Source organism: Microtus oregoni, unplaced genomic scaffold (assembly GCF_018167655.1).
Source record: "Microtus oregoni isolate MIOR12 unplaced genomic scaffold, Mior012 000023F_ref0000262, whole genome shotgun sequence".
Taxonomy (NCBI): domain Eukaryota; kingdom Metazoa; phylum Chordata; class Mammalia; order Rodentia; family Cricetidae; genus Microtus; species Microtus oregoni.
This window is the reverse complement of record NW_024543082.1, coordinates 26685430-26703775: the sequence shown is the minus strand read 5'-3', so window position 1 is coordinate 26703775 and position 18346 is coordinate 26685430. Positions and strand designations below refer to the sequence as shown.

At 40.5% G+C, this 18346-nt stretch overlaps 1 protein-coding gene across 2 annotated transcripts in view; it reads left to right on the top strand.

The window, feature by feature from the left end:
* Tmem45a (transmembrane protein 45A) overlaps positions 1-12401 on the top strand; it is a 75826-nt gene extending 63425 nt beyond the window's left edge. For both annotated transcript variants that reach the window (XM_041673183.1, XM_041673184.1), the window contains exons 5-6: positions 7538-7683; positions 11885-12401. In XM_041673183.1, the coding sequence (XP_041529117.1) occupies positions 7538-7683; positions 11885-11978 (240 nt within the window). In that variant the 3' untranslated portion in view covers positions 11979-12401. The remainder of the gene's footprint in view (positions 1-7537; positions 7684-11884) is intronic.
* The last annotated feature ends 5945 nt before the right edge of the window (positions 12402-18346 follow it).

The window sequence follows — 18346 nt, the reverse complement described above, 5'->3', positions numbered from 1 at the left end:
GTGATCAATCAATTAATTGCTGACTATAGCCTTATAGAATATAAACCCTCTACCAGAACCTCTATGGAGTAAAGACAATGGGATGTAAAGAACTAGTGTGCACCGCATTGCACTGCTTTCCTGTGCATATGTTTAGTCGTCAAAAGGAAAGATGTTTTTCCAAGAGAAAACTTCTGGTTAAATTGACACCATGAGTCGATGCTTCAGTGAATTTTCTCTGCTCTGAACAAATAACAAAGACAGATAAGATAGATAAATGCTTACAGCAATTTGAAAATAAAATTAAAAAGAAAAACAAAAAAATTAGAAAACCTCTAACCACATTCTAAAATTATGGAACAGGCCTCCCTGACTCATTAAATCTTACATCTTCCATGTGTACAAGCTCAATACCATGTGAATGACATTACCGCATTCAAATGCCAGCTTGGGATATAAAGTGAACTCCTTGGACCACAGGTATATCAGTTTCTGTGTGCTGACTTTGGAAAACACATTCCTAGGTGGGTTCCTTCAAGAAATGGAGAACCCTTTCTGTTTAAACTTTTTTTCCTTTAAGTGATCTTGGTTCTTCAGATGTTGAAGCCTCAGAGAGGCAGGTGGAGTTTTACCCTCAGAAAACCTCTCCCACCTGTTGTGAGGAGCAGCGGGCTGCTTTCCCGCCACCCGGCTCCTGCACGGCTAGCTTTACCGGAAATAACAACACACAAATTGTATTCTTTTAAACACTGCCTGACCCATTAGTTCTAGTCTCTTATTGGCTAATTCTCACATCTTGCTTTAACCCATCTCTAGTAATGTGTGTAGCACCATGAGGTGGTGGTTTACCAGACGATCTTAACCTGTGTCTTTGTTGGAGAGGAGAATCATGGCACTGCCTGACTTGGCTTTCTTTCTCCCAGAATTCTGTTCAGTCTACTCCGCCTACCTAATTTTCTGTCCTGTTAAAGGGCTAAGGCAATTTCTTTATTTAACCAATGAAATCAACACAAAACAGAAGACTCTCCCACATCACCCACCATCCTAGTATAGCACAGGCTTCTCTTCAGTGGTACCGATTTCTTCAACCGTTACACCTATTTCCTCAGCACCAGTGGTTGATTGAATAAGAATGTTCCTCCCCCATGGGCTCACATATTTGAATGATTATTTGTCAGGGAGTAGAACTGTTTGAAAGAATTTGAAGGATTAGAAGGTATGGCCTTGTTGAGGACATTTGGCCTTGTTGGAGGAGTATATCACTGAGGGTGAGCTTGGTGTGTCACCAAGGGTGGGCTTGGAGGCTTCAGAAACCCAAGCCAGGCTGAGTGTCTCTCCCTGCCTGCCCGCAGATCATGACCTAAAGCTCCCAGCTACTGCTCCAGTGCCTTGTTCCCTGCCATGATGATAGACTAACCTCTGAAACTGTAAGAAAGCCCCAATTCTTCCTTAATAAGAATTGTCTTGGTCATGGTGTCTTTCCACAGCAATAGAATGGTGACTAAGACAGACGTTGGTATGAGGAACTGAGGTATTGCTCTTACAGGCCTGATTATACTGTTTTTTGGAGGAATTTGGAAGACTTTGGGACTTTGGACTAGAAAAGCAGTTGGATACTTGAAGCAAGTTTTACTGGGCCCTCCTACTAGGAGCCTAGAAGACAGTGCTCAGGATGGTTTGAACTGTGGGGGCTCAGCTCACAAAATTTCAGAGAGAGGAATGTTAGTAAATATTTTAGGGACCATTCTTGTGATGTTTTGGCAAAAATGTAGCTGCTTTTTGTCCTTGTCCTAGAAATCTCCTTGAGGCTAAATTGAAGAATTTTAGATTAATGACATTGGTAGAGATCTCAAGACAGCCTCATATTGACTGTCATGTGGTTATTAATAATCACTCATATGCAGATCTATAGTGGAAAGAAGCATTGGACAAAGAGAAATTTTAAAATGTACAGTTTGTTCTTGAGTTCTCAGTAGTCCTCATTGTCCACTATGTTCAGCGAGTCTGGTTTTATCCCAGGTGTTTTCAGACCCAGGCCAGCTGGCCTTGGTGAGTTCCCAATAGAACATCCCCATTGTCTCAGTATGTGGGTGCACCCCTCGCGATCTTGAGTTCCTTGCTCGTGTTCTCTCTCCTTCTGCTCCTGATTTGGACCTTGAGATTTATGTCCGGTGCTCCAATGTGGGTCTCTGTCTCCTTTCATCACCTGATGAAGGTTAATATTCAGGAGGATGCCTATATGTTTTTCTTTGGGTTCTCCTTCTTATTTAGCTTCTCTAGGATCACTAATTATAGGCTCAATGTCCTTTATTTATGGCTAGAAACCAAACCCGGACTCACTGAACATAGTGGACAATGAGGACTACTGAGAACTCAAGAACAATGGCAATGGGTTTTTGATCCTACTGCACGTACTGGCTTTGTGAGAGCCTAGGCAGTTTGGATGCTCACCTTACTAGACCTGGATGGAGGTGGGTGGTCCTTGAACTTCCCACAGGGCAGGGAACCCTTATAGTCTTTGGGCTGACGAGGGAGGGGGATTTGATTGGGGGAGGGGGACGGAAATGGGAGGTGGTGGCAGGGAAGACACAGAAATCTTTAATAAATAAATAAAGGGGAAAAAATTTAAAAAAAAGGAATCGACAGGTCAGCAAAAAAAAAAAAAAAAAAGGACAGTTTGAGGAGAAAAGCCACCTGACCTCAGTGTGGTTCCTTAATCCTGAAGGAGGTTCCATAAACTCTTTCTGCTATCCTGTAAACTAAAGTCGAAACCACCTGGCCACAGCTGCCAGGTTCTGCTGTTTGTTAGGACTGGAACTTGACTCCTTCATCCTACACTGAGCACCAGGAAGTATAATGGAGCTAATTTCCCTGCTCAAGGAGATAAAAAGTTTAAAGAAAAGCCTGCTGCTGAATAGGATATAAGGTGTGGTGTGGTGGCCTCTGGGCAAGACCTCACCCAGCTGAGCTTCCAACTTGGCAGGGTAGGGTAGGGGTTGGGGATTGGGGGGGGGTGGAATTAAAGGGAAGCTTAAGCAATGAAGCTTCCCCATCAACAACAGAAAGCTGATGCAAATGTAATTGAATGAGGGTTCCAAGTTCTGGTTTTAGAGTGTGGGATAGAAGAAAGGGGTTGTGAAATCTCCCTCCACTGCTAATGAAAGTCACTGAGGTCAGGTGTGTGTCAGAGTTGTCCTTGCTTGGAGGACCAGAGAGGCCTTTGAGTGAAGCTGTGAAGCCTGGATTGCCTTGGAGACCCTAAGATGGTGGAGATGCCAGAGTTGTGGGACACCCGTCAAGGAGAGCTGCATACAAACTCTCTGACCTTCAGTCAAGGTGGAACAGAGCTCACATCTGTGGGCTCCCACAGTTCTCTTTTGATGGCATTTATTTTATTAAATCTTCTCCAGTTTTTGGCCTCTATTCTATATAATCCAGCAGTCAATCCAGTTATATTTGAGACTTCATCATTAAAGCCTTTGTTTTCTTAATATCTCAATCAGCATTCTGATCTCCTGAGTTCCTTAAAGAATTTCTCATTAAGCCCCATTTACAATGCCTAAGTTTTCTCCATACTTTTTCAAACTTTCAAGCAATTTTGAAGTAAGAAATGAGATCAAGGGTTTCACCCAGTATCTTAGAATACTTCTTCTATTTTTCTGTAAGATTGCATTTAAATGTGTAATTGTGAACAAACCATTTGTTCACAATTGTCTGGATGGTAAGGATAGTAATATATCTAACTGCTGATTGAGATTTCAAATAGTCTGAGTAAATCAGGGAATGGAAAGTCTTGTGCCTTAATCACGTATCCAAGTGTATAGATTGCTTATGGTTAGGAAAAGAACGACCACTTGGATTGATGCATAAGGTGACCCTCTGGTGCCACACTTTACCTTCAATCATGTGCTTAAGTTTTATAATAATTCTTTGTCTTAAAAACAGTTCCTGTAAGGTGACTCATTATATCCCATATTACTAAAGGGATGACTGGGATTTATAAATAGATGCCAATAATTTCTCAATATTCAAAACTGCTGAAAGGCAGGATTCCAAAAAGTGTGCCTGTTTCCAAAACCTCCATTTTCTTCTACCCATGCTCCCTTTCACTACATAGCCTTCCACCCAGGACAATGTCAGGATGGTGAGCTGAGTCACAAAGGGGCCCTGTGATGGAAACAATCAGAACCAAGGTAGAAGCTGGTATCATGAAAACACAGCACTGTGCTAATACTAAATAGAGATTATAGCAGGCAAGATGAGGGTGTACCTATGCCCTGGCTACTTAGGAGGCCAAGACAAGATGCTAAGGCTGGGAGTTTAAGGCCAATCAGGGTAATTCATGGAAACCCTGTCCCAGAAAAACAGAAGAATAAAAATGTAAACAAACAACAATAAAATATCCTTAAAAATACACATTTCAGACCAACAGGCCCTGAACGACATATAATCTGTAACGATTACATTTTGAGTTAGCTGCCAACACTTGAAACATAGGAAACAACACTAAAGCATTTATTTTCTTAGCTGTTTTTAACATAGAACAGAAATATCTGGCAGCATTAGGCCTGTATTCCAAAGTGGCAATCGTGGGTGGAAACATGCCCCATCAATTCACCATTTGCATCAGCCCCTGACAAAATAGAGAGGCAGATCAAAGTTTCTGTTCCCATTTTGATCCTGTGCCCTTTATTTATCAACCAGTTCATGGCCATGAGTTTTCCTCTTAGAATATTATGCTAGTTACAACTGGCAAGATGCTTCTGAATAACTTTGTATTGATTTCTTTATATTCCAAGAGACAAGATGTGTTATTGATTTTAAGAACAGGAAAATGAAGTACTACATGACCCTGTCCTATTCTCTACTACCTACCATCTGTCTGTCTGTCTATATCATATGTGTATGTCTATAAAACATTACTTATTTCTTATTGGGTTAAAATTCACATAGCATGGTGTCTTAGTGCTCAAGTACTGTGAAAAGACACCATGATCATGGAAGAATAAAGAAAAGCGTTTTACTGGGGCTTGCTTAGTTTCAATTCATTGTCACCATGACAACAAGCATGGCAGTATGCAGACAATCATGGTGCTGGAGAAGTAGTTCAAGGTTCTCCATTCAGATCCACAGGCAGCAGGAAGAGAGAGTCACTGAGCCTGGTTTGAGCATTTGAAACTCCAAAGCCTACCCCTAGTGACATACTTCCCCCATCAAGGCCACACCTACTCCTAAAAGACCATAAATCCTCCTAATCTCTGTCAAGTAATGCCACTCCCTAATGACCGAACATTTCAAATATATGAGCTGATGGTGGACATTCCCATTTGGAACACCACACATGGAAACAACCATTTTAAATTACATAATTCGGTGATGGTTAGCATTTCCACCATGCTGTGAGTGCACCATTTCTGATGAACTCCAAAAAGCTTTAAATTGAAAGCTGTGGGTGGTGTGGGACAATGGTCTATATTCTGTCAATTATAGTTTAAATAAACACTGATTGGCCAGTAGCCAGGCAGGAAGTACAGGCAGGACAACCAGACAGGAAGTAGAGGTGGGTCGTGGAGAACAGGAGAATTCTGGGAAGGAAGAAGCCCATTCCTCTGCAGTCCTGACCTGACCACAGAAGAATCAAGATGTGACTGTCCCACTGAATGAGGTACTGAGCCATGTGGCTAACATAGATAAGAATAATGGGCTAATATAAGTTATAAGAGTTAATAAGAAGCCAGGCGGTGGTGGCACACACCTTTAATCCCAGCACTTGGGAGGCAGAGGCAGGCGGATCTCTGTGAGTTCAAGGCCAGCCTGGTCTACAAGAGCTAATTCCAGGACAGGAACCAAAAGCTACGGAGAAACCCTGTCTCGAAAATCAAAAAAAAAAAAAAGAGTTAATAAGAAGCCTGAACTAATGGGGCCAATCAGTTTATAACTAGTGTAGACCTCTTTGTGATATCTTTGGGACTTAATGATTGTAGGAACTGGGCAGGACAGAAAACTCAGTCAACCAAGGACAAAGGTATACAGAAACCCCAACAATGTGTGGGTCCTAGTACTTTAATAATATTTTCCCATGCTTTTTCAAAGGTAATAATGGATACTGGGCAGTTTTGTATCAATTTTATCATCAGTCTTTATGAAATGTCTGCAAAAAACACTACTGGATTATTAATAACTGTTATTTTGGTTCTGCAGGTTGCCCTGGGTGTTTTGCTGTGTCAATAATGTTGAGACATCTAGTCCATTATTTGAGATGGTTTTCCATTTTCTTGGGTCCTTGATTTCTTTCACCAACCTTATGCAGATTTTAAAGATCTTCAACTGGTGTGTGTTCCTGTGTATACCTGCATGTGCATGTGTGGTTGTGTGTATTCATGTGTGTACCTGCATATGCATGTGTGGTTGTGTGTATTCATGTGTGCACCTGTATGTGCGTGTGTGGTTATATGTGTTCATGTGTGTAACTGCATGTGTGTAGGTGGTTGTGTGTGTTCATGTGTGTACCTGCATGTGCATGTGTGATTGTGTGTATTCATGTGTGTACCTGCATGTGCATGTGTGATTGTGTGCATTCATGTGTGTACCTGCATGTGCATGTGTGATTGTGTGCATTCATGTGTGTACCTGCATGTGCATGTGTGGTTGTGTGTATTCATGTGTGCACCTGTATGTGCGTGTGTGGTTGTGTGTGTTCCTGTGTGTACCTGCATGTATGTATGTGGTTGTGTGTGTTCATGTGTGCACCTGCATGTGCATGTGTGGTTGTGGTGCCTAGCATCTACAGCAGTGCCTTCTGAATACCAGTAAGATGTTCTACCATAGAGCTATATTTCCAGTTTTGTTCTTTAGTTCTTCACTTTGTTCAGCGTTAAAGTAGATTTCTAAAAACTATAGTGTAGGGCTTTCGCTACTTGTGCATAAAAATATATGTGATGGTTTTATCTTGATTTTCAGTTTTCAAATATGTGAAATTCCTTCATTAACTTTGATAATCGAGGGTTCGTTCTTTATGATTTTCTATAATTGAGATCATATTATATGTAAATATAGATCATTTTATAATTTCTTTACCAAAATGAATGTCTTTTACTTTTCTTGCCTAGTTTTCTTGCGTAACTAGAATTTTCAGTACAATGCTCAACAGAAGTGATAATAGAAAAATATCTTTGTCTTATATATACCTGATCCTGAGGAGAAAGTTCCAACCTTTTTCCACTTAGCATAGCATTATCTATGTGTTTTTATTTATTTAAAAACATATTTGCAGTCTAACTTAAAATTCCAGAGTTAGGTTGTGCAGTGTAGAGCTCCAGAGATTCAGGAAATGAACCCAAGACCAGAGTGACCACTATGAATGTTTCAAATTTTTATTATTAAATATACTTAAAATTATTCTTCCAAAATATTCCTTGGTGGAGAGTGACTACAGAATAACCTGATGTTGTGTTTGTGACATCTCAGCTAACGGGGGTCATCTTAGTCAACATTTTGAAATAAGCTTTCTTTGAGAATGTGGCTGGTTATTTTAATGTGCACTCTTTTTGAGTTGCAGATTGCCTTTGTCCTGTATCCTCTCAGTGGAAGTCCTGCATGGAATCTGTCAGATATTGAGAATAAAATGTTTCTCACCATGTGCTTTACTTGGCATTATGCATCAACCTTTATAATCTCTGGATTAAATTATGCTTTTATCACCTGGTAAGTTAGCGTTTTCTTTTAATGCGTGGTCCTTTGCATATGTCTATCAAGATTTGACAGTATTGCACTTCAAATTCAAAAGGAAGAGTTCACTCTTGCCTTCTTATCAGATGAACTAGGGCATTAGGAAGTTATTTCTACACAAAGAAATGACTAGCAAAACGTACATGTTGACTTAAAGTTATAATAGTTTAGCGGTGCGGCTCCTGTGCCTCTGACCCATGCCCTACCCTATAGTATACTCTCTGGACCTCCATCTCTTCACAAATACAATCTTCTATTCTGGATGGACAGTTGCCCTATGTGCAATGAGACCTCCACTTACTTAATCATCCCATTTCATAACCTTAGGACCTTCTTTTGACAAATGTATATAAATCAAATTAAATAAGACAGTAACTCTAATTTTTCCAAAAGTTGAATGATGCATTCTTTTATATAAGAATCCCGATCTAACTTTCTGAGTAAGTGAGGAGCAACATAGCAGATTGCAGAGAACACATATGCTCATTAGTTATGACTTCAGACTCATTACTCAGCCGCAATAAGTATAAATCTTTTTGTTTACTACATAGAGATAATAGAAGCTACATGAGATCGTGTATTTGCGTTCCTGAAGATGTGAAAACTCAGAAAATTTTCTTGTCTTCTTGTCTGTTTTATCCTCCTCTTCCTCTCTATTTGGTATAAAAGTATGAGGTGGAGACCATTCCATGGGAAATGTTTCTGTTCTGTAACCAGGGCAAATTGGAGAGATAGACAATAAAAATACAGAACAGTGCATGGAAGTTGTAGAGAGAAGAAGGAGCTCAAGGAAGGCTCCTCACAAACTGAAAATTATGTGAGCTCAAAAGATGAGCAAGAAGGAAAGGGGACGATCATGGCTCCTGGGATGCTTAGTGCCAAAGCACAGAGGTCTTGACAGATCCTAATTACTGGACATACAGACTCCAGCACTGAATTCTTCAGACTGCTTCACTGAGTAAAATATTCTACAATGGCAGTAATGTGTATTTAGTGTTCAGTATGGTGGACACCAGCTCCTGAGAACGTCTAATGTGACTCAGTCCATATTAATTTCAACTGATTGAAATATGAAACTCTAGATAGTATTGCACACCTTGAAGCTTCTCCAGATCCCTAGAATGTAGTAGCTATTTCTAGGCACCATGGTTTATCGACTTCTCATGCAACCAGGTTTGCATCCTCTAGGCATGGGCTCCAGATCAGCCCTTCTCCTCTGAGTTTGGTGCTGGAGCAGTCGTAACACGAACTATTGCATTGTCCAGCTCCTGGATGTCCCTCGTGGGCTTTGGAGCAGCTCACTTTGCTCTGCAAATGCTTTCTTCTTCCTTCAGGTTGTTTCTGTTCCCCAACGCATGCGCATCAGCACGTTGGTAAGGCTGGTTGGGCTACTGAGTCTTGCTCTCTTCCCCTGTTGTTCCAGGCTGACATCTGGGCCTCATCTTCTTAGGGGCTGGGGCGTCTTCAGGAACAGTCACAGGATGCAAGGACAAACTCAACTTCCTGTCAGCTCCCCTGCAGAGCCAAGAGAAGACTACTGTCTCTTCCTGTTCCAAAAGCCTTCAGATGCCTAATGAATGGCTTGGCCACTTACGGGGCCGTAGAACCAAGAAACGCCAGTTTTATTTTTCACCCTCTCCCAATCCTCACCGCATGTTATTCTAATCTCTTTGACCAGACAGTTCCCTTTTCCTGGTATATTCACACTAAAGACCCATCTCTTCTTTGAAACCATCTATAATTCCTCTAGCCCATATTGATCTGTTTCCTAAGCTCCCAAAGTACTTTGTTTGCACTAGACACTTTAAATATTATCATATATCAATTGAGACATTGACTACTTGCCCCTGTTAGCCCTCCTCACCAGCTAAATTGTATCCCTATGTGAAAGCAATCTTTTTTGTATTCCATACCGACTGTCACATTAACAGACATATAGTAAGTGCTCAGTTAACATTTATTAGCTGTTTAGTAGATCTCCATTTCAAAGATATTTAAATATAAGCTTCATTTGTTTGGAAATTGCATTTTATATGTTTCTTGATTTTCCTTTAATACTGATATTGAAAAGATAAGATCAAGAGTTTAACTTTCCCTGAACTATTGTGATATATATATTTAAGCAACAGTGTTAAAATACCACAAAGACTCAGTATTGTCTTTCAGTGAGATCACATGAAAAACTAATTCAGTACTAACTTTGAGAATGAGGTGGATTGAAAGTCCTTTATTCAGGGTTCGACTATGAGGCGGTTGCTTATCCCCAAGTCATTAAATGTCAGACATTCTATCCGAGTTGTTTGACATAGCACAATAATTGTCACACAAGCACATCTAAGTTATGGAATTCTCCTCCTTAAATCCTTGAAAGATGATGCAAAATGTCCCAGTTTTGCAAAATAGTGGTTCAAGATTGCCACATCTATTCTCTGCCTGCAGCCTTGATTGTGCAAGCTTGTAGATGAAACCTACCTGTTTGGAAATATTGTTGCATATTTAATGTGTCACACACATATATTTCTGTGGCAAATAACTATTTCGATAGCCGCTGCCTATGAGTAAGGAAGCATTGCCTATTTTCAGATGGGCTTTCCACGCTGTGAGTCATGGGAGCCATTGTGAAGAACAAAGCAGGGCCTGTTAACACACCAAGCACACAAGTTTCTTGTGTCGGGTCTGCTCTTTTTCACAGTAATTTATGAAAACATGAAGCAAGAGTAGAGACACACCTTGATTTTGATTCCCCAAATTTCCCCCATTCTAGTAACTGGCAATTGTGTCTGGGTATTTTTTTGTGTGTGTTGTTATTATTGGAGCAGGAGTTGTTTTGAGGGGGTTTTATTTTGTTTCTGAGACAGAGTCGCACTGTGTGGTCTTGACTGATCTAGAACTGTCTATGTAGACCAGGGTGGCTTCGAACTCACAGAGATCCGCCTGCCTCTGCCTCCCGAGTGCTGGTTTAAAGGTGTGCACCACAATGCCAGGCTGCAGTTCCTTACCCCAGCTCGTACCCTACCTCACAGAACCATTTCTGCATGTGGGCTACAGATGCCTAGAACCCTATAAGGGTGTGAATGTGTCTCAGCTTCATGGCTTACAACACAGCAGCTACAATCCAGAGAGAAAGAACAGGAAGCAGTAGGGGTAACTGGGTCTATGTTAACATTTCATTCCCAGTAAGCAGCCACGAGTCATTCATTTTCCACACGAGTCTTCAGAAATGAACATAGCTGATTAATCCCTTTCATCCTACACAGACTGATGTTGAGCTATGTGGAAGGAATGTGTGGGCTTTTATAAGATCACACAAATACTCTCCAACCCTTAATCAGCCTTCCAAAGAGGAGGTGGCTTGGAGTGTTCCGAACCTATGAACAAAACCAATAGTCAACAATCGAGGCAAACAACTGAGCAGTTTTTCTTGGCTGTTGAACCAACAGAAGTGGTTGGTTCTGTCCCGTTGCCGTTTATTAGACGCGTTAGTGTTAGTTGGCAGTAGCAGAAGAGGGGGCAGCCTCTGTTCATAGATGAGCCACGTGGCCTGTCAGATTGCTCCACATGTCAGAGCTGTGTCAAATGTGTCAGTGTTAGAGGTTAGGATCACTTCTGACTCTGGCTTGGGTTATGCTAACAAATGGGATGGAGTCAGTGAAGATCCAGAGCACAGGAGTGACGTAGTGTATGAATAGAATGGGCCAGAACTTAATGGAAAGAGAGAGACGGTAAAAATCAGAATGTAAACAGACTGAAGAAACTTTTCATAAAGAGAAATTCAACCCAGGCTTAACACATGCCTTCACTTGGTCTGTCACTCTAGGGAAAGGGCATGTGCTTCCTTAAAGGAGACGATGTTTCTTTGCAATCCATAGGTAGTTGTGGGTTTGATGCAGATGTTCCACCAATGTTTCATTTGTCACAGTCAATAGAGTCCCCTGCTGGTTTTATAAACAAACAGTTCTGCATAGTTAAGCTATCTCATAATGCGTTTGAGAGACATGTCTTTTCTTTTTACTTAGACATTGCTGTAGTCAATACACCTTTTCAAGTATCTCCAAGTCACATAGAAATCATTTCACTTTGGGGACTGCCTCTATTCATTGTGGGAATAATCTGCATATTGTTGTAAAGTTTTGACCCTTGATATCATGTAACCAGAGATGATTTTCTTCTTCCTCAGGTTAATTAAATCTAGACTTAGGAAGGGCTGCACCTCAGAGGTCGGACTCCTGAAAAATGCTGAACGTGAACACGAATCTGAAGAGGAAGTGTGATTTTGATGGGCACCCATTCTAAATAAGTCTTCTCTTGTTGCATTTGCCTTTGTTCATGGCTTTCCTTCTTGACCTTTGTCTGAAGAACAGCTGTCTGAGGCTGACTCCATGTTGTTTGTATTTCCAGTTTTGATAAAGTGTTGGACTTATAAATGTCTCACTTTCTGATGTCTTTGAGAGCACCTTGGGTGATAAATTCAGTTTGCATATTATGCATGTCGTGGTGTTCAAGAGCAATCATTTTTCCAAAATTATGCATAGTTTCATGTTCATATTATGAAAATTATTTGTTTTATTTTCCTGATGGATACCTTAAAGAGTCATAGCCTTGTCATCGCTTGTAATTCATTAAATGTTGCATGTTATTTGTTTATCTTGTGGCCACAATGAAAAAATAAATGAATGTGTGCACCTTTGTGAAAAAACCTCAAATCCTCATTTTTTTATTGACATATATCTCACCTTTGCATGATAACAGAAAAACCTACACGGACAGAAATCCCTTTCTTTGAGACTTTTATATGGAAAGCTTGATGCAAAAGGCAGACCAGAAGTCTTCCTGTGAGCTTTCTAAAAGTGAATGACATTAAGATACATGGTTTCAAAGACGTTGGAGACTAGGAAAGGGGCATTGTGGTATTAACAAAAGACTACCATGCCATTTGCTCTGTTAAACAAAGGATTAAACAACATGCCTCTATACCAGTGGTTCTCAACTTGTGAGTCATGATCCCCAAAAGACCATCAGAAAGCATAGATATTTACATTATGATTCATAACAATAGCAAAATTACAGTTAAGAAGTAGCAATGAAAATAATTCTATGATCAGGGTCATCACAACATGAGAAACTGTATTAAGGGTTACAACAGTAGGAAGGTTGAGAACCACTGCATATAATCCTAGGCTAAAAAGTCAGAGCCTTGTGCCATGCAGGCCAAGAATCTCCCAGTGGTGATTGATATATATCATATAATATATATATATATATATATATATATATATATATAATAATTCTCACTCTTAACCCCCCTCCATATCTCTCATAAACCAATGCATCTTCCTCTCTACATTTGGCCATAGTCAAAGAGCCAAAAAGATGACTCTCCACTCTAAAGCAAGAGGTCAAACTTACTTAATAAACACAGAGACCCTTTCCTAATATCACATTTTATGAATCTCAAATGTCAGCAAGTGGAGAACTAACTTAACACAATGTTGCACAGAAAGGTCTGCTGTGATGGAAGAAGGAAAGGATGCAGGAATCCTGAGAGATGAACTAAATTTGGAGGAAGTGACATGGCCTCTGTGCCCACACAGCTGAAACACAGACAATGAAACCTGGAAGGTTCCCCGGCATTCTAGAACTCCAACAAACCTAGAAGCTGTCCCATCATATACACAATACAGGGATCCTAAAGAGAGAAGATTATATTCTTCAGGCCCATGAACTGGGAGTGTTCATTTTGTTACATAGCTTTTAAAATGACAGATGGAAGTGACCAAAGGTGTGTCTTGAGCACTTTGAAGTATGAGGTACCAATGTGTCATGGTCCTCTGGGGATCATGTTCTACCCATGTGTGTCCAGAGTTAAGGGTCTAACAACACACTGTGGCTGTCACATTTGAGTTTCAGATCAACAGGTCAACAGTCAGTGCAGTTAGTTGAGACAGAAGTCACTGATAATCTACATGCAGAGATCACTACTTCTCCAGGCTCGAACCCAGAGACCTATATAAGTAAGTTGTAACTCAGAGTTCTCAAAACATCTGGGTCTTAGACTAGTTTGGGGATGTTTCGTACAGCTCCTGAAATAAAACTTCTCTTGAAATTGTATGACTATACTGTTGAGGTTGTGTTTTATGAATACTGTTTTTGGAACAGCATGAAAAATCTTACTAGATATTTTACTAACTGGGATCTCAAATAGGAAAGTCTTTTATGTATTTCCTTCATCCTGTGCCAGAAAGTCTCAGTCCATTCTTAGAAGCTATAAAGATTTTGGTTTATCAAAAAATCTATTTCAGTAAGTTGCCCAAATTAATGACAAGTATAACAAAAGTATTAAGTGTTTCTACTCTAGACCAGAGGTGAGATGAGGAAAACAGTCTGTCATGTTTATCAGCCTGTGGAGTGGATAGAAATGGAGGCATTCATTCACCAGGTGTTTGTTATCCCATTTCCAAAGGCTAGGAAGTGTTCGGTAAGCTAAGAACAGAACGATGCTCAAGCCAGAGTTGCTGTCTCCATCAGACATACATTCCTGGGAGAGAACCAGGCAACAGCAAAGAAAAATGTAAAACTATAAATCAAGGCAATCAGTGACATGAAGAAAGATAAATCTAGGAAGGAGAACCCAGAATGGGGAGGAGGTGCATCACTGACATTTCCCAAGGGTCCTTCCCCAAAGGTCTTTTTATGAAGAAAAATGGCACCCATGTTCCATCTTTAAGTAAAATTATGGTGTGTATGTTTCCAAAGGATTAGACTGTGCCAGGACAAGACTTCATCAAAGACAGGACAGAGATGGAAATCCCACCCCCTTTACTCCCTGCATTGTCTTAGCTGTCTCAAACCTGAAGGCTCAGTTTCTGAAGTTTTGCTGTTTCTCCTTCACTAGTATCTCAGGCTACATCACCATAAGCCAGAGAAGAAACCCTTGAAATCAGTCAGCAGGAATTGTGCACTGGCTGTGCAGACAGAACTGTGAGCGAGGGGGGCTGTTACCTTCGCTGTTGGCAGGGCACCAGCTCTTCCATGCTCTTTCTCATTCCCAATTTCCTCACCCTAGCAATTGCAGCCCTTACTGCATCTTGAAATGGGAGGCCAGATCCTGACTGTACTTTTATTAACCTTGATATCACCCCATCACTATAAAAGATTATCAAGGTGCTTACCTTGATATCACCCCCATCACTATAGGAGATTATCAAGGTGCTAATTCTCCTTTGAATTAGGTGAGGTCGCAATTCACTGTATTACAGGAAAAACCAGAAATCAAAGTAAGGACGGATCTCTCCCAAGCACAAGTAAATGATTGCTAGAATTGATAAAAGAAAAGTTAATATATATGGGGAATAAACCCCAAAAGTTTGTATTCTGTTAAAGTCAGATAAAGAAAAGCAAAAGAATAGAGGCCAGACATACGAAAATCCGAACTTCCACAAAATCAATGGCAAGGGAAAGGTAGTGTTGCTCTATGTGTAGAGGGATGTGTGCCTTCAAGAGTTGTTTAATGGATGGAATAATTAGGCTTCTAGATTCACCTACTTAAAAAAAATCTCAAAATTGAGTCCTTTTAAATTAAATTTGAAAACATCTGTTTCTATTTAAGTATTGCATTGGTGAGGATCCAACTTGGAGCCTTTCCCATGCTCGGTAAGGGCAGTAGCCTGAAACTCCCCATCTCTGCTGCTCCAATTTTAAGCACAGAAAAAATTTAACCCCCAAGTTTTAAGTGGTTTACTTTGAGACTTAAATAATAGATTTTTTCTTTAAACCTTCAAATTCATTTGTAGTGACCAACTAAATATTTTACATATCTTTATTTTCACCAACAAATTTTCTTAAGCCTTTATTGTTTTTACAGACCTAGATTGTTAAACTTATTAGTAAAGTTGAAGAAATTTAAATCTTTCTGAATATTCCAATAGTGTTATGGACATGGTATAATTTTGTAGAACTATGATCCCAAATTTAGTAATCAATTGTACATCTGTAAACCAGTTATAAATCTGAACAGACAAAATTATTTTAAAATTACAGGCATCTACAATTCTGGACACGTCTTTGGCAATCCTTTAACACAGGGCACCAAGTGTCATGGTTGTCATCCCTTTATTTCTGTTCTTTATTCTATGGCTTTTCTATGCTAAAATGGACTTGTGAAGAAATGAGTTTGTTTATGACAGACAAATGACTGTGAGATATTAAAGCCAAAGGTGACGAATGGGCCAGGGCCTTTAACAGTGACTCTCATAGCACATAACCTGAATTCTGTTTGTGCCAAGTGTCAAATCCTTCACGCAGGTTGTGTCCCAACCCTCTGAGTATAGGGAGTGGACTGTCCAGTCCAGTTCTGCAGCCTTTCATGTCACTCGAGATTCTATTATTGCTTAGCCATTAATTTTAGGCCTAAAGGTGACAAGCTTCCCTGGAGAACAGACTTATGCAGAAGACCTTCCTCTTTAATCTTACACAGAAGGCAAGAGGAGCTACAATGAGAGCCTGGTCCCAACCCTCATCTCCCACTCTGTGGATGTCAAATGCTCAAGGGGTGATGGTGGGCATAATGTGTTTTACGTGTTAGCTTCTCTGGGATTCTCTGGCAGCCTACAGGAGGACACACACAGAGGGTGTTCTCTCAAAATGTTGCAGTGCACAAAGCACCCAGAATTGAGATAAGTAAGAAACCATCCCAATTATACACATGTGTATCTAAATATGAGATTTAAATGTATCATCTTTGAGGTATAAAGACTTGTGAACTTGGTGTAATCCTGTATTCTCCACATGTACATTTCCTGTCTGATAGGACCGCTAACTTCTCATCTATTAAAGTGCTATATCTACATAACTTGTAGTACACTCACCTTTGAATTATCCAGTGAAGAGGCTGGCTCTCACTAGTTACAGCACTAACTGGCTTGAAGCGGTGTCTATATACATTTGAGGGTGTATGTGACTTACAGAAGAGAGCCTATGACTAAACAAATATTAAAATGAAAATAATAAATTGGTCCTGATGTTTTTCATCCCCTCATTTTGAGTCTACTAGCCTGTTATCAAATGTACTGAAAGGGTGTGGAGGAAGGCTTGACAAATGTCTAGAAGTGGACGTGAAACCACTCCCTATTTGTGGATTGGGTCTGAAGGCACAATGCATTGAATCCAAAACATACAGGGGATACCTTCATGAAACCAACAGAAGGCCGTAGCAATTTAGGATGGAACAACTTATCCCCTGCTTAGCTATAGCTTCATGTTCCCTTTGTCTCCTAGAGAGAGCCTAAGTTCATTAGCACTACACTCAGAGTTTTGATGCTGAGAGCTAAAATTAAGTTGTCTTAGCCTGATTTTTAATTAGTTGTACAACTATGCTTTATGTTGGACTCCAAACCTAACAACTGACCATGTTAATTCCTTATCTGTATTTTATTAACCACCCTCCTGCCATCCACCTCAGGTTAGTTTTGAAGGTTCTTTAAAGAACACAACCTTAAGGCTGTGTTTGCAACATTTCCCCCTGCTACTGCAGACTTCCTTCTCCCATCACTATCTCTAAAGCCCAGAGATTAAGCCAACTGAGTCACATGCTTTGCAACCTCTGTCATTGGAAATAAAATGCTCCTTGTCATGACGCTGTAGGGCTGAAGAAGACCATACTCTTCCCTCTCCACTATTTCAGCTAAGGAATCTTCTGCCCACTGCTACAGTAGAGAGGCCCTATGGGCATAGAAGGGAAGGTGGCCCCTAAAAGCTAATGTTCCCTATGGTCCACAAAACAATATGTGATATCCGTATTTCCAGTTTGGAAAGTGTGCATTCAGTAAACAAAGAGCAGACATAAGAGAGCAAGAACAAATATTGTCCTATGGACAAAGGCAGCAGCTATATTGCAAAACATCAAGGCAGGTGGCAGCATATGACAAAGATTGTCAGGGTGAGCTGACTGAGAGCAAACAGAGGTGGCATTATTATATCTGGAGCTTATAACAGCCCACAGAAATGCTCTAGGGAAGCTTCATTGAGTTCATTGAGTTCCCAACAGGGAGGTTGTCTTCTTACCAGTGAGCTTCTGTTTGCTCATCTCTGTAGGTTTCTTTAATACCACGGGACGGGACAGACAAGAGCAATCTCTTTTGGAAAGAGTATCTCCTTTCCGCTGTTCTCAAGGACACAGTCGGGTTTTTGTTTGTCGTTTGTTTAATTTTACTTTTATTGATTCTTTATGGATTTTACATGATGCATTCTGATCCCACTTATCTCCCTGTCTCCTCGAACGCCCCCTCTGCCCTTGCAACACCCCCAAAGAAAACCAAAGCTAAAAGAAAAAACAAAAGAAAGAAACAAGACAAAAAGAACAATAAAAGAAGACTCTATTGCAGAAGCTGTAGTGAGGCCCGTAGAGATACACAGTTTGCCCATGAGTCCACTCATCTTTACTTGCAAGTGTTCGTTGCCACAAGTCATAGGTCTGGCTCGAGGCCTCTGCTTTCTGCTACACCACCCCACCGATAATGGGCTCTCACTGCGGCTCCTCTCGGATATCCTGCTGTCGTCCTGTGTCACGGAGATCCTGCTATTTTGGTTGCTCCACCAGTTCACAGATTCGGTGGCTGTTGGGGTGGTCCAGCTCATAGCCCTG